The sequence below is a fragment of the Chiloscyllium plagiosum genome, unplaced genomic scaffold (genome assembly GCF_037043375.1).
Source record: "Chiloscyllium plagiosum isolate Xiang-an unplaced genomic scaffold, Cpla_swu_hap1 HiC_scaffold_32, whole genome shotgun sequence".
Taxonomy (NCBI): Eukaryota; Metazoa; Chordata; class Chondrichthyes; order Orectolobiformes; family Hemiscylliidae; genus Chiloscyllium; species Chiloscyllium plagiosum.
This window is the reverse complement of record NW_028270170.1, coordinates 1244035-1270037: the sequence shown is the minus strand read 5'-3', so window position 1 is coordinate 1270037 and position 26003 is coordinate 1244035. Positions and strand designations below refer to the sequence as shown.

The window sequence follows — 26003 nt, the reverse complement described above, 5'->3', positions numbered from 1 at the left end:
TCAGTGCTGAGGGAGTGCCACACTGTCGGAGGGTCAGTGCTGAAGGAGCGCCACACTGTTGGAGGGTCAGTGCTGAGGGAGAGGGCACTGTCGGAGGGTCAGTGCTGAGGGAGCGCCACACTGTCGGAGGGTCAGTGCTGAGGGAGCGCCGCACTGTCAGAGGGTCAGTGCTGAGGGAGCGCCACACTGTCGGAGGGTCAGTGCTGAGGGAGCGCCACACTGTCGGAGGGTCAGTGCTGAGGGAGCGCCGCACTGTCGGAGGGTCAGTGCTGAGGGAGCGCCGCACTGTCAGAGGGTCAGTGCTGAGGGAGTGGGCACTGTCGGAGGGTCAGTACTGAGGGAGTGGGCACTGTCGGAGGGTCAGTACTGAGGGAGTGCCGCACTGTCGGAAGTGCCGCCTTTTGATTCACAATTTGCTTTCTGCAGATCGGGGTCGTTAAGGCTCCTGAACGTTGTGTGGATATTGAGCAGTGACTACTCCTCCCACCGCAGCAACACTTTCCCTCAGGCTCAGGCTGGCCCACCGTTCCCAGCACCAGCCCCAACTCCCCAAACCTCTGGAACATTCCCCGTTTCCCCCACCCCCCGAACCTGGGCCTTACCTGGCCGCTGGGCCGAGCCGAGCGCCGCGAGAAGCACAAACCCCGCGAGCCGCATCGTCCCACCGGCCGCGCGAGCTCCACTTCCGGCCGGAGCGTGCAGCGGGTGGAGGGGACGGAAGGGGAGGGGAGGGGAGGGCGGTGCTTGCTTAGTGTGGGCGGGTCTCTGAGTGGTGCGTGACGGGCGGAGCGGGGCTGTGTGGTGGGCGGGGCGTGACTGTGGGGTGAACAGGGCGGGGCTTTGCGGTGGGCGGTGGGGGTTGGGCGGGGCTGTATGGTGAATGGGGCGGGGCTGTATGGTGAACGGGGCGGGGCTGTGTGATGGGCGGGGCTGTGTGGTGGGCGGGGAGGGGCGGGGCTGTGAGGTGGGCGGGGAGGGGCGGGGCTGTGAGGTGGGCGGGGAGGGGCGGGGCTGTGAGGTGGTCGGGGAGGGCGGGGCTGTGAGGTGGGCGGAGGCTGGGCGGGGCTGTGAGGTGGGCGGGGGCTGAATGGTGAATAGGGCGTGGCCTTGCGTGGTGGGTGGATGGAGGTGTGAATGGGGACGGCTCGGGTCGGAACCTTTGTTTTGCTGCTGTCTGTGCGCTGGAGACTGATGAAGCTGTAACCCCGGAAGTTTCGCGCATTGGCCTGTGGTAGGACTCGGTTCCTGGTGTCCCGGCGGCTTTGAGGATGTGGCTCCGCCGTCTGGCCTATTACTGCCTGGGGCTGGCCGCTGTCGGTCTGCCTGCGGCCTCCTGCTCCCAGGGGGACCGGGAGCCCTATTATCGCGACTGTGTCCGACTGTGCGAGCGACACAACTGTACTGGGGCCCGGCTCCGGACATTCCGCAAACTACAGCCCCTCTACATGCTGGCAGCAGGTAAGGACCACCTCTCCCTAAACACTGAGTTACAGTCTCACACACTGACTCACTGGGGTACAGTCTCACACACTGACTCTCACTGGGGTACAGTCTCACACACTGACTCACTGGGGTACAGTCTCACACACTGACTCTCACCGGGGTACAGTCTCACACACTGACTCTCACTGGGGTACAGTCTCACACACTGACACTCTCACTGGGGTACAGTCTCACACACTGACTCTCACTGGGGTACAGTCTCACACACTGACACTCTCACTGGGGTACAGTCTCACACACTGACTCTCACCGGGGTACAGTCTCACACACTGACTCTCACCGGGGTACAGTCTCACACACACTGACTCTCACCGGGGCGCCGTCTCACACACTGACTCTCACCGGGGCGCCGTCTCACACACTGACTCTCACCGGGGCGCCGTCTCACACACTGACTCTCACCGGGGCGCCGTCTCACACACTGACTCTCACCGGGGCGCCGTCTCACACACTGACTCTCACCGGGGCGCCGTCTCACACACTGACTCTCACCGGGGCGCCGTCTCACACACTGACTCTCACCGGGGCGCCGTCTCACACACTGACTCTCACCGGGGCGCCGTCTCACACACTGACTCTCACCGGGGCGCCGTCTCACACACTGACTCTCACCGGGGCGCCGTCTCACACACTGACTCTCACCGGGGCGCCGTCTCACACACTGACTCTCACCGGGGCGCCGTCTCACACACTGACTCTCACCGGGGCGCCGTCTCACACACTGACTCTCACCGGGGCGCCGTCTCACACACTGACTCTCACCGGGGCGCCGTCTCACACACTGACTCTCACCGGGGCGCCGTCTCACACACTGACTCTCACCGGGGCGCCGTCTCACACACTGACTCTCACCGGGGCGCCGTCTCACACACTGACTCTCACCGGGGCGCCGTCTCACACACTGACTCTCACCGGGGCGCCGTCTCACACACTGACTCTCACCGGGGCGCCGTCTCACACACTGACTCTCACCGGGGCGCCGTCTCGCCCTGCGGGTCCCTATGTTGTCACCGAGGCATGGGTTCTGCCTATCTCCAATTTCTTCGTTCTTGTTGCACATGAGTGTGGGCTTTCAGTCAAGAATAATTTCGGCATCGAACATTTCCCTTTGTTTTATGACTTGGGCATTGCCTATTGTCTCAACACATGTCATGTCATCACTGCAATAACCCTGAAATTAGTGTATTTGTGTTGGAATTGTTGGTCAGAAGTAACTTGACTGTTGACCTTCTCTGTTTCTGCTGGCAGGTTGGAGCTGTGCTGATGACTGTAAATACAGCTGTATGTGGCTGACAGTGGGACTGTACATTCAGGAAGGACACAAAGTGCCTCAATTTTACGGCAAGGTGATGTTGGCACTGCAGTAATTCAAATTATTGATTGATACTGACTCTGGTTGGAGCATTCAGATTCTGAGGTTCCTGGGAACCAGTCAGACACTATCCCTTGCTGTGAATCCTACAGGGTCCACTTTGCTGTGTCTCTGAGCCTCTTCGTGAAAACACTGCCAATAACTTAATGCTTTTCAAGACCATTTATCGAGCCCCTCTACCACTGTGGGAAGTTGGCTCAGGATGCTTGTCCGATTCTCAACTTTAACTGGTGCCTTTCTTCTTTTTGTTTTTGCAGTGGCCCTTCTACCGATTCCTGTTCTTCCAAGAACCTGCCTCAGCCTTTGCCTCCATGCTGAACGGACTGGCCAACTATGTGATGCTGGGCAGGTACCAGGCTGCAGTGCCTCTAGAATCTCCTATGTACCATACATGCATCTCCTTTGCTATGGTAACGACAGTACTAAGCTCTACTATTGTAAAAGAGTAGGTGCCTCTAGTCAGTGCAGTGAAGTGATACTGCAGAACAGGAAGCAGACTGATACCCCAAAATGTTTGTTTCCCTGACCATTTATACATCGTGGGATCCAGGCTTCTGTCTGTGCAATGGATCTTGAGGAATGCGTTTTTCTTTGGGCTGTTCACATATTCACACAGCCTGTTAGAGATATAGGGAAGGGAATCACATGAGCCTATCCCTGGGCTTACCCTGTGACCACATGCATAGTTTCCCAGAGAAGACAGGAGCTGGGACTTGGGCTGCTTTAATCCCCTCACCCGCAGTCCACAGTTAAAATTTTTGTCCACAAGTGAGGTGTTGACTCTCCAGCTTGTCCAAAGCTTCTTTTCATCAGAGGGACTGTATGAAGGATCTAATTAGTACCTTTAGATTTTTCCCAGTTGCAATGTTGAATTGAAATGTAAGGAGATTATACTAAATCTTTATCGGCGACAGGTTTTGCCCCAGCTGGAATTTTGTCCCATTCTGAGCACCACACTTTGGGAATGTTGCCAAGAACTTTTGCAGAGGGGATTGTTTTCCCAGTGGTGAAGAATTTTGTTAATAAGGAGATGCTGGTATTATTCTCCTTAGAGCAGATTTGATAGAAGTTTTGAATTTCATGGAGCAGCCATAATGTGTGAATATGTGAACTTGTCCAGGAAGAACAAAGAAGCAGCAGATTATCTAACTGGAGAGATTGCAGAACTGGATTGTTCAGAACTATCTTGAATCTCCTGGTTGTTGAATGAAAAAATATATGCAAGTATGGGAAATGATTCGAAAGGCAGATGGAATGTTGGTGCTAATTGCAAAGTGAATAGGGCGTAAAAGTAGGATTGTTTTGTTCCAATTATGCAAGGCATTGGTGAGACCAAGTCTAGAATACTGTGTATAGTTTTAGTCTTGTCAAAGAACAGGTTCTACTAGACTTGGAACTGCAATGTGGCAGCATTAATTAATACCTCAGTAAATCCTGAGGTAGCAATGTCCACAATATAATTGAGGGGGGGGTGCAGCTTTGCTCACTGAGCTGTAGGTTTGATATCCAGACATTTCATTACCTGGCTAGGTGACATCTTCAGTGGCGACCTCCACTTAGAGGTCGCCACTGATGATGTTACCCAGCCAGGTGATGAAATGTTTGGATATCAAACCTACAGGTCAGCGAGCAAAGCTACACCCTAAACCTCAACCTGAGCTACAAACCTTGCAAAAACAATATAATTGAATTTTGTGTCCAGTTTGAAAGGTAAAAGTCAGTTTAAAATATAGTCTTATACTTAACTAAGGGTTACAAAACAGGTGTAAAAGGTGAGCTGAGCTATAGATGAGGGATAGATCTATAGAAAGCAGTGGGGCAGATTTTTAAAATAAACATTTCATGGAATGAGGGTTGTCCATCCTTAGTTGTGAAAAAGTGGTGGTGAGCTGCGTCCTTGAACCACTATAATCTGCTACTGAAACTTTTCTCGCAATGCCATTAGGAAAGGTGTTCCAGCACTTTTACCCAGTAACCGTGAATGATCAGTAACATACATCTTAGTCAGGATGGTGCGTGGCTTATAGGAGTACTTGCCGATGGTGGTATTTCAATTAATCTTCTTCATTTGCCCTCCTGGACATTAATAGTTGTGGGTTTGGAAGGTGCTGTCTAAAGATATTTGATAAATTTCTGCAGTGCATCTTGTAGATTAGATTCCTACAATATGAAAACAGGCTCTTTGGCCCAACAAGTCCACACCGACCCTCCTAAGAGTAACCCACCCAGACCAACTCCCCTACCTTCCATTTACCCCTGTCTAATGTACCTAACACTATGGACAATTTAGCATGGCCAATTCACCTGACCTGCACATCTTTGGACTATGGAGGAAACCGGAGCACCCAGAAGGAAACCCATGCAGACACGGGGAGAATGTGCAAACTCCACACAGCTCGAGGCTGGAATCGAACGCGGGTCCCTGGCACTGGGAGGCAGCAGTGCTAACCACTAAGTCACCGTGTAGATGGTAGGCACTAGTGCTACTGAGTGTCGGTGGTGGAGGAAATGGATGTTTGTGGATGTGGTGCCAATCAAGTGGCTGTTTTGTCCTGGACAGTGTCAAGCTTCTTGAATGTTTTTGGCTCTGCACCCATCCAGGCAAGTAGGGAGTATTCCATCACACTCATCATTTATGCCTTGCAGATGATGGACAGGCTTTGGGAAGTCAGGAGTTGAGTGAGTTACTGCAAGTTTCTAGCCTCTGATATGTTGTAAGAACCATACATTACAAAAGAGGCCTTTGATCCATCAAGACTGCATTGACAAAAACTGCTCTAAATCTACACTAGTCCCACTTTCCAGCACTTGGCACATAGTCTTGAATATTATGATATTTCATGTGCTCACCTAACTACTTTTTAAAGGTTGTGAGGTTCCCTCCTCAACTACCCTCCCAAACAGTGCATTTCAAATTCCCACTGTCTTCAGGGTGAAAAAGAATTTCCTCTAATCCCTATAAACCTCAAAATCTTTCACCTTAAAATTATGTCCCTTTTTATTGACCCTTCAACTAAGGAGAATAACTGCTTACTTTCTTTCCTGTATTTGCTCCCCATGATCTTATAGACCACCATCAAGATTCCCTCTCTCAGACTTCTTTGCTGCAAAGAAAACAATCCAAGCTTATCCAGTCTCTCTTCAGCACTGAAATGCTCCATCCCAGGCAACATCCTGGTGAATCTCCCTTGCACCCACTCTAGTGCAATCGCATCCTTCCTGTAGTGTGGTGACCAGAACTACACACAGTAATCCAGCTGTGAACTAATCAATGTTCTGTACAGCTGCAACATTGCTTCCCTTTGCTTATAAGCTATGTCACAACCAATAAAAGCAAATGTCCTGTATGTGGCCTTACTGCCCTAATAACCAATCCTGCTGCTTCAGGGATCTCTGGCCATAGCATCCAAGATCCCTCTGAGCTTCCTGGTGTCCTGCCATTCATTTTGAGTACTCCCTTATCCTGTTACTTTTTCCAAATTGTATTACCTCACATTTTCATGGTTAAATTCCATTTGCTACCAATCTGATCAATCTGTCTACCCTTCTTGTACCCTAAAAATACCAGTGAATATGAAGGGGCAATGATTTGATTATGTCTTGTTGGAGATGGTCATTGGTGCTCTGATGCATCCTATTTCCCACTTATCAGCCCAAGCCTGGATACGTTCATTGTCTTTGTGTTTAATATGGACTACTTCAGATTGGGAGGAGTTGAGAATCGTGCTGAATGTTGTGTATTCATCAGCAAATGTCCCTACGTCTGACCTAATGATGGCGGGAAGGTCATTGGCAAAACAGCTGAAGATGGTTGGGACTAGTACACTACCCTGAGGAGCTCTTGTGCCACAGTGTCTCTATATCAGAGCTTAAGCCGTGGGTTCAAGTCCCACCTTTTCCAGAGGTGTGCAATAGCATTTCTGACCAGGTTGATTGGAAAATATCTATGCAGTTCAACTCCTTCAGAAATATCCTAGAGCTAAGATGATTCCCCTCCAACAAACACTAACATCATCTTTTATGCCACAGATGACTTCAAACACTGGAAAGTCTGCCCCCAATGCTCGATGATTCTGGTTTTGTTAGAGCTTCTTGATGCCATACTTAGTCAAATGCAGCCTTGATGTCAAGGGCTGTCATTCTCCCATCCCCTCTGGAATTAAGCTCTTTTGTCCATGTTTGAACTAAGGCTGTAATGAGGGCAGGAGTTGAGTGGTCTGGCGGAATCCAGATTGGGTGTCACTGAGTAGGTTAATGCTGAGCAGGTGCTGCTTGATAGCACTGTTACAAAATATGCTTTCCATCACTTTACTGATGACCGGGTGTAGACCAATGGGACTATAATTGGCCACGTTGGATTTGTCCTACATTTTGTGGATATGACAAACCTGGGCAATTTTCCACGTTGTAGCTATACTGGAAGAGCTTGGATTAAGGTGTGGGTAGTGCTAGGTTTGTAATAATATCTCTGGGTTTATTTAGAAAATATCTAACAATGATAGCAGAGACATGTTGGGTAAATTTGTAGATGATGCAAAGATAAGTGTGAAAGTACGCTGTGAGAACGTAAGAACAAGAAACAAATTCATTAACTTTTGAAAGAAAAACTGGATTTGAATTAGAAAATTTCAAGAACAGAGGGAAAGAGCAAACGAGTGGGCTTAATTGGATGGATCTTTCAAAGTACTGAACAGACATGGTCACATGCTTATGATTCTCAGAAGGTTTGTGCTGACTCCTTCCCTACCCACTGAGAGTCAGTGTTAATATTACTCCTTCCTCTTCCCCCCCAAAACCTCCATATCATGCGTTCTCTGTTGTGATTGCCTTTGTCTTGTCCTCTCTCTGCTTGTCACCATCTCATATCATACTTGTGCAGTGTTAAAGGTTCCTAAAATACTCCCTCCACCAACAACAACAAGGTTTGAAAGCTAAGGCCTTCAGTGGAACTTGTAACAAACTGACAGTAAATGCAGGAAGGATCTTGCCCCCAGAGAGGGAGGGGTTTGAGAACCAAGAGGCACAGTCTCTGGACAATGGGCAGACTTTATTTCTGCGACAAGGAGAAATCTCTTCAATAAGAGGGTGATGAATCATTGGAATCCTCTACCCAGAGGGTTGTGGAGGCTGAGTCACCGAGTATGTTCAACACTGAGGTTGATTGATTTCTAGATATTAATAACACTGAGGAAATCCAAGATAATGCAGGTGATATTGTTGAAATTGACCTTGATCTCGCTGAATGGCCACCACCTGCTCCTATTTCTTATGTACTTGTGATAATCCAAACAATCAACAATTTCTTTCTCTTCTGGTAGATCACCCTCAATGCCTGGGTTTGGTCCACTGTATTCCACACACGTGACACTCCACTGACTGAGGTAAGTAACCAGATTCCTGGGGCTGCAACCTCAGTTATAACCAAACAATCATAGTTTTTCGCAGAATTGTTTTCATTGTAATTTTAATTTTGCAGAAAATGGATTACTTCAGTGCGTCATCAGTGGTGCTGTATTCCATCTACCTGTGCTGTGTCCGGTGAGTATTTCTTGTAGCACTTCCCCACGTCACAGCATTGTCAGTGTCCCATCAGCTGTTTTCAATCTAACTGTTCAATCCTTTGGCAAGGCTTTGAACAATGATCCTGCATGCCATTAAACAACAACTCGTGTACTCTATCTGAGAGACATGGTCTCCTTCAGCCTCAGGCTTCACCCAGTGTCTGCTCATGTCAGCTGTGGCTCAGTGAGAGCACTCTACCTTTGAACTAGATATTTATGGGTTCAAGTCCCTATCGATGATTTGATCTAAAGATTCCTAGGTTGACATTCCCAGTGCTACATTGATGCCATGCTACACTGTCAGAGGTGGTGTGTTTTGGATGAAGCATTAAGCTGAGGTCTCACCTGACCCCTCAGATGGATGTAAATGTTTCCACATCACAGTTCCAATGAAAGGCAGGGAGGTTCTCCACTCTGTCCTGCTCAATATTTATCCCTCAATTAGTTCAGGCCAAAAGGCCTGTTCCTGTGTTGTACTAACATGATTTAGACAGGTTGTCTGGACATTTCACTGTTTTGAGATTTTGTGTGTGCAAATTGGTGATTGTGTCTCCTACAGGGAAACCGTGACTATATATAAGTACTTCATTGGCTCCAAAATGCTTTTGGAGTTCCTAGTGGTTGTGAACACTGCTGTAGGAATGCAAGATCTTCCTTGACATTTGGGAGGAGGGAGAATTGTTAGTTCACACCTTAGAGCAGCATGTCAGAGGGACAGTGGTGTGTTTATAACTGAGCTGAGTGTGAGTGTCCTGTTCTCGCTGGCTACTGTTTAAGTACAGAGACTGAGATTCCAGCCAGCAGCAGATGAGAACAGGTCAGGGTCTCCCTATCTGTGTGACCCATTAACCTGGATCACAGCCATGTCTTGGATGGTGTTCTTTGAAAGTCAGCCCCTCTGCTTCAAAATTCCCAAATCTGCCCATAAATTCACTCAACCCTCTCCGTTAAGCAAACCCTGCCATGATGCCACCTGAAGCTGTACCTCCTGGGTCAGTGACTACTGAATGACTCATGGATAAAAGACCTAAATGCCTGAAATCTTGTCTTTGTTCGCTCTGTAGTACACGGAGAGTTAGAGTAACTGAAGATGATTTGAAAGACCACATTTGGAATGTTTGCAGAGCTCACGAGGTGTAGGGTTGAGAAGTTGTGTTTTCTCTGCCGTTGGTACCTCACAGGAGGTTCTTTATCATTTTTAATCATTCTATAAACAGTTCTGGATCAGTGGTGTTGGAAGAGCACAGCAATTGTCCTGAAACAAACCCGCTACTACAGCCACATTTGCTTCCTCAGTGACTGTCTCCGTAACCAACTCATCCCACATGGACTCCGGACCACCTTTAAACCAGCAGTGTTCGGACCCGAACAGGACAAACAGTACAGACTACAGATTCAAAAACACCAGCAACAGTTCTCCTTCAAGATCCTCCGCTCCACACTTGCAGCAATGCGCAGGCACCTAACCTCTCTACAGTCTGCCCTGCCTCAGCTGAGGGCCACACTCTCTCAGAATTGCAAAGGACCCACTCTGTACTACATCCTCAGGAGAATTCATACTCTCAACAAACAGTATTTCAATTCCATCTCAAACATCAAAAACTGTAAGTACAACAAACTTTTATCTACCCTCCTCCATAACTAGCGCTCCTCGAACATTCCAGAAGAATCCCCTGGCCTCGGAAACACCATTAGCCATGCGGCTGATGCAGCTACCACCCCCACGCTGATTGATGAGGTCACTTCTGCCCCCATCATGGCCACTCCCACAGCCACTTCCAACCCTCACATCATCGCCGATGCCACACACTCAGTGACTTCCGCCACCCCTACTGCCGTGTCTGCCACCACTTCCGCCCCCACCAGCGCCACTCACCTGCATTCTGCTGACACGCCCCCCACAGACCCCACTGTCACTATCCCCACCCCCCAGAACCCCGAGGGGAACACTACCCCTGCTCATGACTCTACCCCCATTCCCCCCACCATCACACCCACTCCAGGTACTGGCTCCGACCCCACTCCCAGCTCCACACCCACACCAGCTCCCAGCCCTGCCAAGTTTTCACCATCCCTCCAGACCTCCCCCTCACTGAGGACAAACGATCAGTCCTCAGCAAAGGACTCACCTTCATCCCCCTCTGTCCACGCATCGATGAATTTAATACACGCCGTGACATCGAACAATTCTTCCATCGCCTCCGCCTCCGAGCTTACTTTCACAATCAGGATTCCCGCCCATCTTCCGAGGACCCCTTCGCCCACCTCCAACACACTGCATCCACCTGGACACCCCGTGCTGGCCTATTACCTGCCCTCGACCTCTTCATTTCCAACTGCCGCTGGGACATTAACCGCCTCAACCTGTCGACCCCCCTCCCCCACTCCAACCTCTCACCCTCACAACGCGCAGCCCTCCAATCCCTCTGCTCCAATCCTGACCTCACCATCAAGCCAGCGGACAAAGGGGGCGCAGTGGTAGTCTGGCGCACTGACCTCTACATCGCTGAAGCCAAACGCCAACTCGAGGACACCTCTTCCTACGCCCCCTTGACCATGACCCCACCCCCCATCACCAAACCATCATCTCCCAGACCATACAGAACCTCATCACCTCAGGAGATCTCCCAGCCACAGCTTCCAACCTCATAGTCCGGGAACCCCGCACTGCCCGGTTCTACCTCCTTCCCAAGATCCACAAGCCTGACCACCCTGGCCGACTCATTGTCTCAGCATGCTCCTGCCCCACTGAACTCATCTCTACCTACCTCGACACTGTCCTATCCCCCCTAGTCCAGGAACTCCCCACATACGTTCGAGACACCACCCACGCCCTCCACCTCCTCCAAGACTTCCGTTTCCCCGGCCCCCAACGCCTCATCTTCACCATGGACATCCAATCCCTCTACACCTCCATCCGCCATGACCAGGGCCTCCAAGCCCTCCGTTTTTTCCTCTCCAGACGTTCCCAACAGTACCCCTCCACTGACACACTCATTCGTTTGGCCGAACTGGTCCTCACCCTTAACAATTTCTCCTTTGAATCCTCCCACTTCCTCCAGACCAAAGGGGTAGCCATGGGCACACGTATGGGCCCCAGCTATGCCTGTCTCTTTGTTGGCTATGTAGAGCAGTTGATCTTCCGTAATTACACCGGCACCACTCCCCACCTCTTCCTCCGCTACATTGATGACTGCATTGGCGCCACCTCGTGCTCCCGCAAGGAGGTTAAGCAATTCATCAACTTCACCAACACATTCCACCCTGACCTTAAATTTACCTGGACCATCTCTGACACCTCCCTCCCCTTCCTGGACCTCTCCATCTCCATCAGTGACGACCGACTTGACGCTGACATTTTCTACAAACCCACCGACTCCCACAGCTACCTGGATTACACCTCTTCCCACCCTACCTCTTGCAAAAATGCCATCCCGTATTCCCAATTCCTCCGCCTCCGCCGTATCTGCTCCCAGGAGGACCAGTTCCACCATAGAACACACCAGATGGCCTCCTTCTTTAGAGACTGCAATTTCCCTTCCCACGTGGTTAAAGATGCCCTCCAACGCATCTCGTCCACATCCCGCACCTCCGCCCTCAGACCCAACCCCTCCAACCGCAACAAGGACAGAATGCCCCTGGTGCTCACCTTCCACCCTACCAACCTTCGCATTAACCAAATCATCCGCTGACATTTCCGCCACCTCCAAACAGACCCCACCGCCAGGGATATATTTCCCTCCCCACTCCTCTCCGCCTTCCGCAAAGACCGTTCCCTCCGTGACTACCTGGTCAGGTCCACGCCCCCCTACGACCCACCCTCCCATCCTGGCACTTTCCCCTGCCACCGCAGGAACTGTAAAACCTGTGCCCACACCTCCTCCCTCTCCTCCATCCAAGGCCCTAAAGGAGCCTTCCACATCCATCAAAGTTTTACTTGCACATCCACCAATATCATTTATTGTATCCGTTGCTCCCGATGCGGTCTCCTGCACATTGGGGAGACTGGGCGCCTCCTAGCAGAGCGCTTTAGGGAACATCTCCGAGACACCCGCACCAATCAACCAAACCACCCCGTGGCTCAACATTTCAACTCCCCCTCCCATTCTGCCGAGGATATGGAGGTGCTGGGCCTCCTCCACCACCGCTCCCTCACCACCAGATGCATGGAAGAAGAACGCCTCATCTTCCGCCTCGGAACACTTCAACCCCAGGGCATCAATGTGGATTTCAACAGCTTCCTCATTTCCCCTTCCCCCACCTCATCCTAGTTTCTAACCTCCAGCAACACGATTCCCTTGACTTGTACGGACTTGTCCGACCTGCCCAGCTCCTTTTCCACCTATCCATTCCACCCTCTCCTCCCTGACCTATCACCTTCATCTCCTCCCCCACTGACCTATTGTACTCTATGCTACTCTATCCCCACCCCCACCCTCCTCTAGCTTATCTCCACGCTTCAGGCTCTCTGCCTTTATTCCTGATGAAGGGCTTTTGCCCGAAACGTCGATTTTGCCTGTCCTCGGATGCTGCCTGCATTGCTGTGCTCTTCCAGCACCACTGATCCAGAATCCGGTTTCCAGCATCTGCAGTCATTGTTTTTACCTCATTCTATCAATAGTGTCCAGTCCAACTATACAAAGTATTTTGAGGCACTTTATAATGAATTTGCAATGAATGGCATTGCAAGAGTAGGATCCCCTGCTGTTTGGTTCTGTTTTACATTGCTTCACCCACTGTACCTGCTGAATGTTGCTTTGTCATATCTGGCTTGTTCATTCTTCAGGACCGTGGGCTTGGCTTACCCTTGGGCAGCCAGTCTTTTTGGGGCCCTACTCATTGGATTGTTCACATGTCACATCTGGTACCTCACCTTTGTGCATTTTGATTATGGGTACAACATGGCTGCCAATGTCTTGATAGGTAAGTGAGGCTCTGACGGGAGTTCATCTTATTCCTTATTTCAGTAAGAATATATTTAAAGTTGCAATCATTCTCTATCTCTGGGTTTAAATCCAGCCCACACTGTTTAAGTACCAAGATCTTTACTCTGTAGTGAGGCCCGTGCAGCTTGTCCTGGGGAGTGTTTGATGGAGACAGTGTAGAGGAAGCTTTGCTAGCAATTCAAATGAGTAGAAAAAGTTTAACGAACAGTTTGAAAAAGTAGAGGGAGCTTTACTCTGTACCTAACCCTATCCTGTCCCTGTCTGGCACTTAGTCATGAAATATGGAAACTATGATGCAACCAATTCATGCTGACCATGTTGCTAAACTTGACTACTCTCACCGCCTCCATTTGGCCCATATCCTTCCAAACCTTTCCCGTTCGTGAACTTATCCAAATGTCATTTAAATGAAATGTCTTTGTAACTATCTGCATCCACCACTTTCTTTGGCAATTCATTCCACACATGAACTATGCTGTGCTTTTCAAAAAAAAAAGTTGCCCCTCAAGTCATTTTTTAAATCTTTCTCCTCTCTCACATTAATGTGCCCCCTAGTTTTGAACTCGCCTTATCTATGCCCCTCACGATTTTATAAATCTCAGTAAGATCACCCCTCAGTCTCCTATGCTCCAGTGAAAAGTAGTTCCAGCCTATCCAGTCTATTTTTATATCTCAAGCCCCCCCATTCCTAGTAGCATCCTGGTAAATCTTTTCCGAACCCTCCCCAGTTTAATAATAGCCTTTCTGTAGCCAGGTAACCAGAACTACACACACTACTCCAGAAGAAACCTCACCAACATCCTGTGTAAGCTCAACATGACAATCCAACTGTTATATTCAAAGGTCTGAGCAATGAAGGCAAGCATGGTAAACGCCACATTAACTACCCTGTCTACCTGTGATTCAAATTTCAAACAATTTTGTACCTCAACCCCTAGGTGTCTCTGTTCTGCAAGACTACTCAAGGTCCCTTAATTTTAAATTATGTCCTTATTTGTATTACACAAATGCAATATCTCTTTTTTTCTAAATTGAAGCCTGTCTTTTGTTGGTGGAGCTTACTTGCAGATTAAAAAAAAGTAGAGAGAGTATGCTTGATGTTTGATTCCTGGCATGGGAGAAATTTCCAGGGTGAGTGAGTAAAGATGCGTTTAGGGCAGACATAAAACCTAAAAAGAAATAGCAGGAGTAAGTGCTTCAGCGCTCTGGCCTGCTCCACCGTTCATTATGAACATGGCTGGTCATCCAACTCAATAACCTGTTCCTGCTGTCCCCAACGTCATTTGATCCCTTTAGCTACAAGTGGGCAGCACGGTGGCACAGTGGTTAGCACTGCTGCCTCACAGCGCCAGAGACCCGGGTTCAATTCCCACCTCAGGCGACTGACTGTGTGGAGTTTGCACGTTCTCCCCGTGTCTGCGTGGGTTTCCTCCGGGTGCTCCGGTTTCCTCCCACAGTCACAAAGATGTGCAGGTCAGGTGAATTGGCCATGCTAAATTGCCCGTAGTGTTAGGTAAGGGGTAAATGTAGGGGTATGGGTGGGTTGTGCTTCGGCGGGGCGGTGTGGACTTGTTGGGCCGAAGGGCCTGTTTCCACACTGTAAGTAATCTAATCTAATCTAATCTAATCTAATGTACTATATCCTACTCTTCTTGAAATCACATGATGTGTTGGCCTTGACTGCTTTCCATGGTAGAGAATTCCACAGGCCCACCACTCTCTGGGTCAAGCTATTTCTAACAGCTGACCCTGTATCCTGTGACCCTTGGTTCTGGGAGCATGCTTCCTGCATCTGTTGCACTCCCTCCATAGTAAGAACATACTTCCTCGGATAAGGAGAACAAAACTGCAAGCAGTACTCCACGTGGGGTCTCACTAAGGCCTGATATAACTGCAATCAAAGAGTGTGGTGCTGGAAAAGCACAGCTGGTCAGGCAACATCAGAGGAGCAGGAGAATCTGATGCTGCCTGACCGGCTGTGCTTTTCCAGCACCACACTCTTTAACTGATCTCCAGCATCTATAGTCCTCACTTTCTCCAACATAATTGTGGCAAAGCATCGCTGCACCTATACTTGAATTATCTCGCTATGAAGGCCTTCATACCATTTGTCTTCACTTTCTACATGCTTACCTGCAGCAACTGGTGTTTGAGGTCACTGTGATATCATGTGCATTCCCCTTTTTGTTTATAGACATTCAGGAAATAATCTGCCTTCCTGTTTTTGCGACCAAAGTGGATAACTCCACATTTATCCACATTATACTGCACCAGCTATGCATTTGCCCATTCATTCAACTTATCTGAATCTCTCAAACATTTCAGCATCGTTTTCACTGTTCACTTCCCACCAGCTTTGAGTCATCTGAGAAGAAATATTTTGGAGAACAAGCACTGAATCTTTGGTATTGTTTACTCCAGAAGTCTGTGGAGGTTTGCCTCTTGGGTATGTTCAAGATTTAAGATGGCTAATCTTTTGTACTCTCTAATCAAGAGATTTGGGAATTGGTTGAGAAAATAGGATTGAAGTAAAAGTCCAGCCAGGGTTTTCCAGAAGGAAGGAGCAGACTTGAGTTGTATGTTATTTTTCATGTTAAGATGTTCATGTGCCTGCATTTTACTGTCTGGTTTCAGGGTTGATTAACCTCCTGTGGTGGCTCAGCTGGTGCCTCTGGAACCGATGTCACCTCCCCTATGTGTGGAAGTGTATGGTGGTTGTCATGATGCTGCATGGACTGGCTTTGCTTGAACTCCTGGACTTCCCTCCATTGCTGTGGGTGTTTGATGCTCATGCAGTCTGGCATTTCAGCACCATCCCTGTGCCATTCCTTTTTTACAGGTCAGTGATGAGATTTACTATTCTGTAGCTGTCTTCGCTAAGGAGGGCGTCATGCAGTTCACTGTGGCTTCACTTTCTCCTTCAAGTTATCCTGTTATTCACTGCACTTGGCTTTTCCCAACATCCCTGAAAAATCTCATCAGATATTTAGCAATTCAGTCATACAGCACGGAAACAGACCCTTGAGTTCAACTAGTCCACACCAACCATTTACCAAACTAAACAAGTCCTACTTGCCTATGTGTGGCCCATATCCCTCCAAACATTTCAGATTCATGAACTTATCCAAATGTCTTTTAAACTTTGTAATTGCCTGCATCTACCACTTCTTTTGGTAGTTCATTCCATACACAAACCACTGTGGTTGCCAGCATGTCCTTTTTAAAACATTTTCTTCTCGCCCTAAAAATATGCCCTCTAATTTTGAACTCCCCTACCCTAGGGAAAAGACCCTTGCTATTTATCTTATCTATGCCCCTTATGACCTTAAACTTCTATATGGTCACCTCTTCAACCTCCTAAGCTTCAGTGGAAAAAAAAGTCCCAGCTATTTTGATATCTCAACCCCTCTATTCCCGGCAATATCCTGATAAATCTTTTCTTGACCCTCTCTAGTTTAATAATATCCTTCCTATAGCACAGCGACCAGAAATGTACACAGTACTTCAGAGGCCTTAAAATCCTGTACAACTTCAACATGATATTCCAACTCCTGTCCTCAAAGGGCTGAGCAATGAAGGCATGGTGGCTCAGTGGCTAGCACTGCTGCCTCACGGTTGCAGGGACCCCAGATTTTGATTCTAGCCTCAGGCGACTAACTGTGTGGAGTTTGCACATTCTCCCCATGTCTGTGGGTTTCCTCCCACAGTCTAAAAATGTGCAGGTTAGGTAGATTGACCATGCTAAATTGACTATAGCATCCAGGGATGTGCAGGCTAAATGGGTTGCCTTGGGGAATGCAGGGCTACAGGGACAGGGTGTGTGATTGGTCTGGATGGGATGCTGTTCAGAAGGTCGATGTGGCTGATGGGCCAAATGGTCTGCTTCCCCACTGGAAGGATTCTATTTCTATGAAAAGTGATAAATGCTTTCTTAACCACCTTGTCTACCTGTGGTGCAGATTTCAAAGAATTGTGTACCTGAATCCCTAGGTATCTCTGTTCTACAACACTACCCCAGCCCCTATCATTAATTATATAAGTCCTGCCCTTGTTTGTTTTACCAAAGTGCAATACCTCGCATTTATCCAAATTAACCTCCATCTCCGCTCCTCAGCTCATTGACCCAATTGATCAAGATTTCTTTGTAATCTTAGACAATTTTCTTCATTGCAACCAACACCAAAATTGGTGGTCGTGGTCAAACTCGCTAACCATGCATCCTATATTCTCATCCAAATTATTTCATATAAGTGATGAACAAAAGTGGACCCAGTACCAATCCTTGTGGAACGTGAATGGTCACAGGACTCCAGTCTGAAAAACAGCCCTCCATCGCCTTACTCTGTCTCCAGTTAAGGCAATTTTGTATCCAAATGGCAAGCTCACCCTGAATCCTATGTAATCTAACTTTACTAATTAGTCTACCATGTGGAACATTGTCAAAGGATTTGGTAAAGTACATGTAAGCAATGTCCACTGTTCTGTCATCATCAATCTTTTTGGTTACTTTCTCAAAAAACTTGATCAGGTTAGTGCAACGCTATTTCTCTTGCACAAAACCATGCTGTGGCTATCTTTAATCAGTCCTGGCCCCTCCAAATAGATGTAAATCCTATCTTTCAGAATCACCTCCAACAACCTACCCAACACCAATATCAGGCACTCAGATCTGTAGTTCACACACTTCTCCTTTAAAGCACAACACTCATCACCCTCCAGTCCTCGAGCACCTCACCTGTGGTTATAGAAGATACAAATATTTCTGTTAGGGGCCCCACAATTTCCTCCCTAACTTCCACACGTCCTGAGATACAGTTAATCAGGTCCCAGAGATTAATCTATCTTTATGTATTCTAAGACTTCCAGCACTTCCTCTTCTGTCCCTCCTGTCCTTTCTTCAGCCTAGTTTCTGTAATAACTGCGACATCCCGGTCCCATGTTCCTACACATACCCTGAGTTCATCAGCCTGACTGTAAGATCCCCTGCATTGAAATAAATGTAGTTTAATTCTTCAGTTACCTTGTTTTCTGACTTGCTCTTGTCTGTCTTTTCTAATTCAATTGCTCTTTTCTGATTCAGAACCATGCACTTCTTTATACTTTATACTTAGGAATCTTCATTCCCACTCTGTTTTAGTATAAAGGTGCTTTATATTCTGACAAGCCATCTGGCCTACCAATCATCTTTATTAGAAGCATTAGAAGCTTTTTTCCCTTAGATTTGATTTTTTCCCCATCTTCTTTAGTTAACTGTGGATGGTGGTTCCTCCCATCCAGAATTTTTCTTTACTTCTGAAATAGAACTAGCAAATCTCTCTGCCAGAATGTTGATCCCTTTCCATTTCAGGTGATGCCTTTTGAACAGGTCTTTTCTACCCCAGAAGAGATTCCAATGAACCAAAAATCTGAATACTTGCCCATTGCACAATCTCTTCAACCATTGATTTGACTGTCCTATCTTTTTATTCCTACTCTCACTAGCATGTGGCACCAAGAGTCAACCAGAGATGATTATCTTTTGAGGTTCAGCTTTTTAGCGTTCTACCTAACCTCTTGTATTCATTCTGCAAAGCCTTAACCCTTTCCCTAACTATTGCATTCCTACCAATGGATACAACAGCTTCCAGCTTCTCAATCTCTCCCCTTTGACAATATGCTTCAAGAATTTTGGGTAGTCCTGAATCCTGGCACCACTAAGGCAAAATACTATCTTAGATTCACACTCACTGCTGCAGAACCTCCTGCCTGTTCCCCTGACAGGAAAGTTCCCTATATCAATTATTCTTTTAAATATTGGCAAACCCCACTTAACACAAGGTTCATTCCTTCTGCCCAAGCTCTGACTCCCATTTCTATTTTTCTGAAAGAGACTAGCCCTTTCAACAGTACCTGAAATGGAATATCTGTTTGAGAGAGGAATAGCCACAGGAGACTTCTGAACTAGCTTAGCTTTCTGATGGTTGATGAGCAGTTGTAAAGAAGTTGCTAGTGGGAGAGACCTACCGGACACTCCACCCCACCAACAGTAAAATGGGGCAAAATATGCAAGAAGTAATAATTTGGGTGTTTGTGATAAAGGGACAGCAATAACCATGGATGATTTTAATCTTCATATAAACTGGAAAAACAAGCTTGGCTGTGGTAGCCTGGATGAGGAGTTTATAGAATGTTTTTAAGGTAGGTCCTTAGAGTATCAAGTCCTTGAACCAATCAGAGCAGATTATATTAAAATTGGTCTTGTTTAATGAAATAGGATTAATTAATGGCCTCTGTGTAAAGGCATTTCTGGACAGCAGCGACCACAATACTAATTGAATTTTAGATCTAACCTGATAAAGAAGCAAATGTGAGATCAGTGTTTTAAACTTAAATCAAGGCCACTATGTGGACTTGGAAGCTGAGCTAGCTGAAGTGAACTTGAATACAGGGCTGAGAAATGGATCAATAGAGAAGTATGGCAAGCGTTTAGAGGATATTTCAGAGCTCTCGGGATAGATAACATTCCTACTGTAAAGAAAGCTCTGGAGGAAGGAACAACCATCCATGATTAACTAAAGTTGAGGGAAGCATCAAATTTAAGTTGGCACAAAGCTTATTTCCATAAAGATGAGTGGTGGATCAGATGATTCATCAGAATAAAAAGAACGGAAGGAAATGAACAAAAGGTTAAATCACAAGGAAGAAAGAGCATGAGAGGGCGCTAATTAGAAACGTGAAGACAGACAACAAGAGTTTCTGCAGGGATTTAAAGACAAATGTTCAGTGAGTGATCTGCTAGAGAATGAGAATGGGGAGTCAATAGGAGAAAATATGGAAATGGTGAATGAAATATATTTTGCTGTTCCTCTTCACTGTAGAGGATACAAAATAACCCAGTAACAGTTGTAAATGAGTTTGAGGGGAGGAACTTGATGAAATTATAATCATTAGGAAAGCAATACTGAGCCAACTGATGTTATTGTACACTGGCAAATCCTTCTGTCTTGGTACACTTTATCCTAATGTCTTGAAAGAGGTGGCTGAGGAGTAGATGCGCTGACGTTAATTTTTCAAAAGTCATATATTCTGGAAGGTTCTGTAAGCTAGAAAATAGGAAATAAAATCTGTATTCAATGAGGGAAGAAGGCAGAAAACCAGAAACCGAGGCCAGTTAGCTTGACATCCGTTTTGGGTAAGATGTTAGAACTAATCATTTAAGGAAGCTGGAACTGACCACTTTTTGGCGGGGGGGGAGAGAGCTCAAGGTGGTCAGGAAGAGTCAGTATTTTCTGTGAGGAAGAAATTAATTGAAGTTCCTTGAAGTAGTAACTGTGGATAAAGGGGAGTCCATTGACACATTGGTCTTGAACTTGCAGAAGACATTTGAGAAAATGCCACAGGACGCAACAAGTGCAATCTCATCGGGATGTGTCTGGAGGGCTTTGCAATTTATATCGATGACTTAATGAGGAGAGTGAGGCATGGTGGATAAAGTTTGAAGATGACATGAAGATAGCTATGAAAATATGCTGTGAAGGTGACATGAGACTGGAGATGAGTATTGATAGATTGGGCAAAAATCTAACAGATGTATTGTAATGGGGGAAAATGTGAAATTAGCAAGAAGAGGATTCTGAGTAATCCAAGATGGAGGATGGGAAGAAATTCTGACTGTAACAGGCTGCACCTTTTTTTGAGGTATTTTAGGTGTTGGAGGTGATTTTCTCGAATTCCAGGAGCCACAATTACTGTTTTATATGCTGTTGCATTGTTTTGGAACTTTGGAGAGAAATAAAAATTCAAACATGGCACTTTTAAAAGGGAGAGGAACGGACAAAGACAGCACATGGTCAAGCCAGTGCAGGAGAGAGAGAGAGAAAGAAATCCACACTGCAAACTGACAGCGGTGAACCTGCACAGTTACTGCCTTTGCTGTTGAATTGATGTATCGCTGGACATTGGCATGCGTCTAGGAAAATTAACAAACAGTGAAATTCACAACTGATCTTTGAGGAACCTGTTTGGGAGAGGTCGCAACACAGAAACAGATAAGTGAATAGTTTTAAGTGTGGCCTTGCTGAAAATCTATAATAGTGAGTAGAGTGGATTATTTCTTGATTATGTTTTACTGAGATTTGTCTCTTGATTAAGCTTAAATATAAGCCATAAGTATTAAGATAGCCTGGAGCAGTGTTTGTAGAGGAATGAGACGGTGCTATTTTCTGGGTCTGTAGATAGGAAGAAGCAAAAATGGCCTTTAGTAGAGTGATATGCTTTTCTTATCGGATGCAGGAGTTTAGGGAGAGTTTACGTGTTACTGAGGATTACATCTGCAATAAATGCCGTTGGTTGTGAATTCTATTAGACCGAATGGATCAGTTGGAGCGACAATTAGAGACAATACAAGAACAAGTGATGGATGGCAGTTATACGAAGGAAGAAAAGCCGCAGATACGGTCATATAGATGGGCTAACTCCAGGAAAGGTAAGCAGGTAGTGCAGGAGTATTCTGTGGCTATCCCCATTTCAAACAAGTATGGTGTTTTGGAAAATGCAGGAGGTGATGGATTCTCAGGGGAACGTAGCATGAACAGCCAAGTTTCTGGTATCGAGACTGGCACTAATGCAATGAGGGGTACGTCTGGTTCCAAGAGATTGTGTTAGGGGACTCTCTAGTCTGAGGCACAGACAGATGTTTCTGTGACCAGCAGTAAAAAAATCAGAATGGTGTGTTGCCTCCTGGTTCCAGGATCAAGGATGTCTCAGAGGGTGCAGAATGTTCTCAAGGGAGAGAGGGTCCAGCAGGAGTTTGTTGTACACATTGGAACTAATGATATAGGACGGGAAAAGGATGAGATTCTGAAGGGAGAATATAGAGTTAGGCAGGAATTTAAAAAGGAGATCCTTGAGAGTAGTAATATCTGGATTACTCCTGGTGCTGTGAGCTAGTGAGGGTAGGCATAGGAGGATAGAGGAGATGAGTGTATGGCTGATGAGCTGGTGCAGGGGAGGAGGATTTATGTTTTGGGATCATTGGAATCTCTTCTGGGGTAGAAGTGACCTGTGCAAGAAGGACTAATTGCATCTGAATTGGAAGGGGACTATTATACTGTTAGGGAGATTTGCTAAAGCTGCTCAGGAGGATTTAAACTTGTAAGGTTGGGGTGTGGGACCCAGGGAAATAGTGAGGAAAGAGATCAATCTGAAACTGGTACAATTGAGAAAAAAAGAGTCAAACAGTCAGTGGCAGGAAGGAACAGCAGAGAAAAAAGATAGGACTGATAAACTGCATTTATTTCAATGCAAGAGGCCTAACGGGGAAGGCAGGTGAACTCGGGGCATGATAAGGAACATGGGACTGGAATATCATAGTAATTACAGAAACATGGCTCAGGGATGGACAGAACTGGCAGCTTAATGTTCCAGGATACAAATGCTGCAGGAAGGATAGAAAGGGAGGCAAGAGAAGAGGGGGAGTGGCATTTTTGACCAGGGATAGCCCTACAGCCGCACTGTGGGAGGATATTCCCGGAAATACATCCAGGGAAGTTATTTGGGTGGAACTGAGAAATAAGAAAGGGATAATCACCTTATTGGGAGTGTATTATAGACCCCCAATAATCAGTGGGAAATTGAGAAACAAATTTGTGAGGAGATCTCAGTTATCTGTAAGCACAATAAGGTGGTTATGGTAGGGGATTTTAACTTTGCAAACATAGACTGGGACTGCCATCGTGTTAAAGGTTTAGATGGAACAGAATTGTGGGTGGCATGGTGGCTCAGTGGTTAGCACTGCTGCCTCACAGCGCCAGGGACCCGGGTTCGATTCCAGCCTCGTGCGACTGACTGTGTGGAGTTTGCACATTCTCCCCGTGTCTGCGTGGGTTTCCTCTCGGTGCTCCGGTTTCCTCCCACAGTCCAAAGATGTGCAGGTCAGGTGAATTAACCATGCTAAATTGCCCATAGTGTTAGGTGCATTAGTCAGAGGGAAATGGGTCTGGATGGGTTACTCTACGGAGGGTTGGTGTGGACTTGGTGGGCCAAAGAGCCTATTTCCACACTGTAGAGAATCTAATCTAATCTAATCTAATTTAAGTGTGTACAAGAAAGTTTTCTGATTCAGTATGTGGATGTACCTACTAGAGAAGGTGCAAAACTTGACCTACTCTTGGGGAAATAAGGCAGGCAGGTGACTGAGGTGTCAGTGGGGGAGCACTTTGGGGCCAGGGACCATAATTCTATTAGTTTTAAAATAGTGATGGAAAAGGATAGACCGGATCTAAAAGTTGAAGTTCTAAATTGGAGAAAGATTAATTTTGACAGTATTAGACAGAGCTTTCAAAAACTGATTGGGGACAGATGTTCATAAGTAAAGAGACGGTTAGAAAATGGAAAGCCTTCAGAAATGAGATAACAAGAGTCCAGAGACAGTATATTCCTTTCGGGGGAAAGGAAAGGCTGGTAGGTGTAGGGAATGCTGGATGACTAAAAAAATTGAGAATTTGGTTAAGGAAAAGAAGGAAGCATATGTCAGGTGTACACAGGATAGATTGAGTGAAGCCTTTAGGTATAAAGGCAGTAGGAGTATAGAGTTATAGTCATAGAGATGTACAGCACAGAAACAGACCCTTTGGTCCAACCCAATCAGATATCCCAACCCAATCTAGTATACTTAAGAGGAAAATGAGGAGGGCAAAAAGGACACGAGATAGCTTTGGCAAACAGGGTTAAGGAGAATCCAAAGGGTTCTTACAAATGCATGAGACAAAAGGATAACTGGAGCCAGAATAGGGCCCCTTACAGATCAGCAAGGTTTTTGTGTGGAGCCTCAGGAGATGGGGGAGATACTAAATGAGTATTTTGCATCAGTGTTTACTGTGGAGAAGAGCATATAAGATAGAGAATGTAGGGAAGTAGATGGTGATATCTTGAAAAATGTCCATATTACAAAGGAGGAAGTGCTGGATGTCTTGAAATGTGTAAAAATGGATAAATCCCCAGGACCTGATCAGGTGTACCCTAAACTCTGTGGGAAGCTAGAGAAGTGATTGCTGGGCCCTTTGCTGAGATATTTGTGTCATCAGTAGTCACAGAGTGGTTAACATAATGTCACTATTTAAGAAAGGTGGTACGGACAAGCCAGGGAACTATAGACTGGTAAGCTTGTGTTCTGTGATGGGCAAATTGTTGGAGGGAGTCCTGAGGGACAGGATTTATATGTATTTGGAAAGGCAAGGACTGATTAGGGATAGTCAACATGGCTTTGTGCGTGGAAATCATATCTCTCGAACTTGATTGAGTTTATTGAAGAAGTAGCAAAGGGGATTGAGGGCAGAGTGGTAGACGTGATCTATATGGACTTCTGTAAAGCATTCGACAAGGTTCCCCAAGGGAGACTGGTTAGCAATGTTAGATCTCACGGAATACAGGGAGAACTAACCACTTGGAAATGGAACTGGCTCAAAGAAAGAAGACAGAGGAGGGTGGTGGTGGAGGGTTGTTTTTCAGACTGGAGGCCTGTGACCAGTGGAGTTCCACAAGGATGGTGCTGGGTCCACTACTTTTCAACATTTATATAAATGACCTGATATGAGCATAAGAGGTATAGTTATTAAGTTTGCAGATGACATCAAAATTGGTGGTGTAGTGGGGAGCGAAGAAGGTTACCTCCAATTGCAATGGGATCTTGACCAGATGGGCCAATGGGCTGAGGAGATGGAGTTTAATTTAGATAAATGTGAGGTGCTGCATTTTGGGAAAACAAACCTTAGCAGGACTTATACAAGTTTTGAGAAGGTTTGTAGCTCAGTTTGAGGTTCTGGCTGTAGGTTTGCTTGCTGAGCTGGAAGGTTCATTTCCAGATGTTTTGTCACCCTACAAGGTAAATTCTTCAGAGGGCCTCTGGGCAAAGCACTGTTGATAATTCCTGCTTTGTATTTAAATGTCTATAAACATATAAATACAAAGCAGGACTTATCAACAGTGCTCCACCCGGAGGCCCACTGAAGATGTTACCTAGTAGGGTGACGAAATGTCTGGAAATGAACCTTCCAGCTCAGCGATCAAACCTACATCCAGGTCTTCTACACTTAATGGTAAGGTCCTCGGTAGTGTTGCTGAACAAAGAGACCTTGGAGTGCAAGTTCATAGCTCCTTGAAAGTAGAGTCGCAGGTAGATAGGATAGTGAAGAAGGCATTTGATATGCTTTCCTTTATTGGTCAGAGCATTGAGTACAGGAGTTGGGAGGTTATGTTGTGGCTGTACAGGACATTGGTTAGGCCATTTTTGGAATATTGCATGCAATTCTGGTCTCCCTGCTATAGGAAGGATGTTGTGAAACTTGCAAGGGTCAGAAAAGTTATACAAGGATGTTGTTAGGATTGGAGGATTTGAGTTGTAGGGAGAGGTTGAATAGGCTGGAGCTGTTTTCGCTGGAGCTTTGGAGGCTGAGGGGTGACCTTCTAGAGGTTTATAAAATCATGAGGGGCATGGATCGGACAAATAGACAGTCTTTTCCCTGGCGTGGGGGAGTCCAGAACTAGAGAGCAAAGGTTTAGGGTGAGAGGGGAAAGATATAAAAGAGACTTATCAACGTATTCATGCAGAGGGTGGTGCGTGTATGGAATGAGCTGCCAGAGGAA

At 46.6% G+C, this 26003-nt stretch overlaps 2 protein-coding genes across 3 annotated transcripts in view; one reads left to right on the top strand and one right to left on the bottom strand.

Annotated features, from left to right (window-relative positions):
- The window catches only part of erbb2 (erb-b2 receptor tyrosine kinase 2), a 70113-nt gene extending 69390 nt beyond the window's left edge, over positions 1-723 (bottom strand). For both annotated transcript variants that reach the window (XM_087977699.1, XM_087977700.1), the window contains exon 1: positions 603-723. In XM_087977699.1, coding sequence (XP_087833825.1) covers positions 603-657 — 55 coding nt within the window. In that variant the 5' untranslated portion in view covers positions 658-723. The remainder of the gene's footprint in view (positions 1-602) is intronic.
- Positions 724-1150: 427 nt separating this feature from the next.
- The window catches only part of pgap3 (post-GPI attachment to proteins phospholipase 3), a 28978-nt gene continuing 4125 nt past the window's right edge, over positions 1151-26003 (top strand). Inside the window, exons 1-7 of the mRNA XM_087977698.1 lie at positions 1151-1458; positions 2752-2849; positions 3133-3285; positions 8194-8256; positions 8352-8413; positions 13223-13359; positions 16017-16221. Of these exons, the coding sequence (XP_087833824.1) occupies positions 1269-1458; positions 2752-2849; positions 3133-3285; positions 8194-8256; positions 8352-8413; positions 13223-13359; positions 16017-16221 (908 nt within the window). The 5' untranslated portion in view covers positions 1151-1268. The remainder of the gene's footprint in view (positions 1459-2751; positions 2850-3132; positions 3286-8193; positions 8257-8351; positions 8414-13222; positions 13360-16016; positions 16222-26003) is intronic.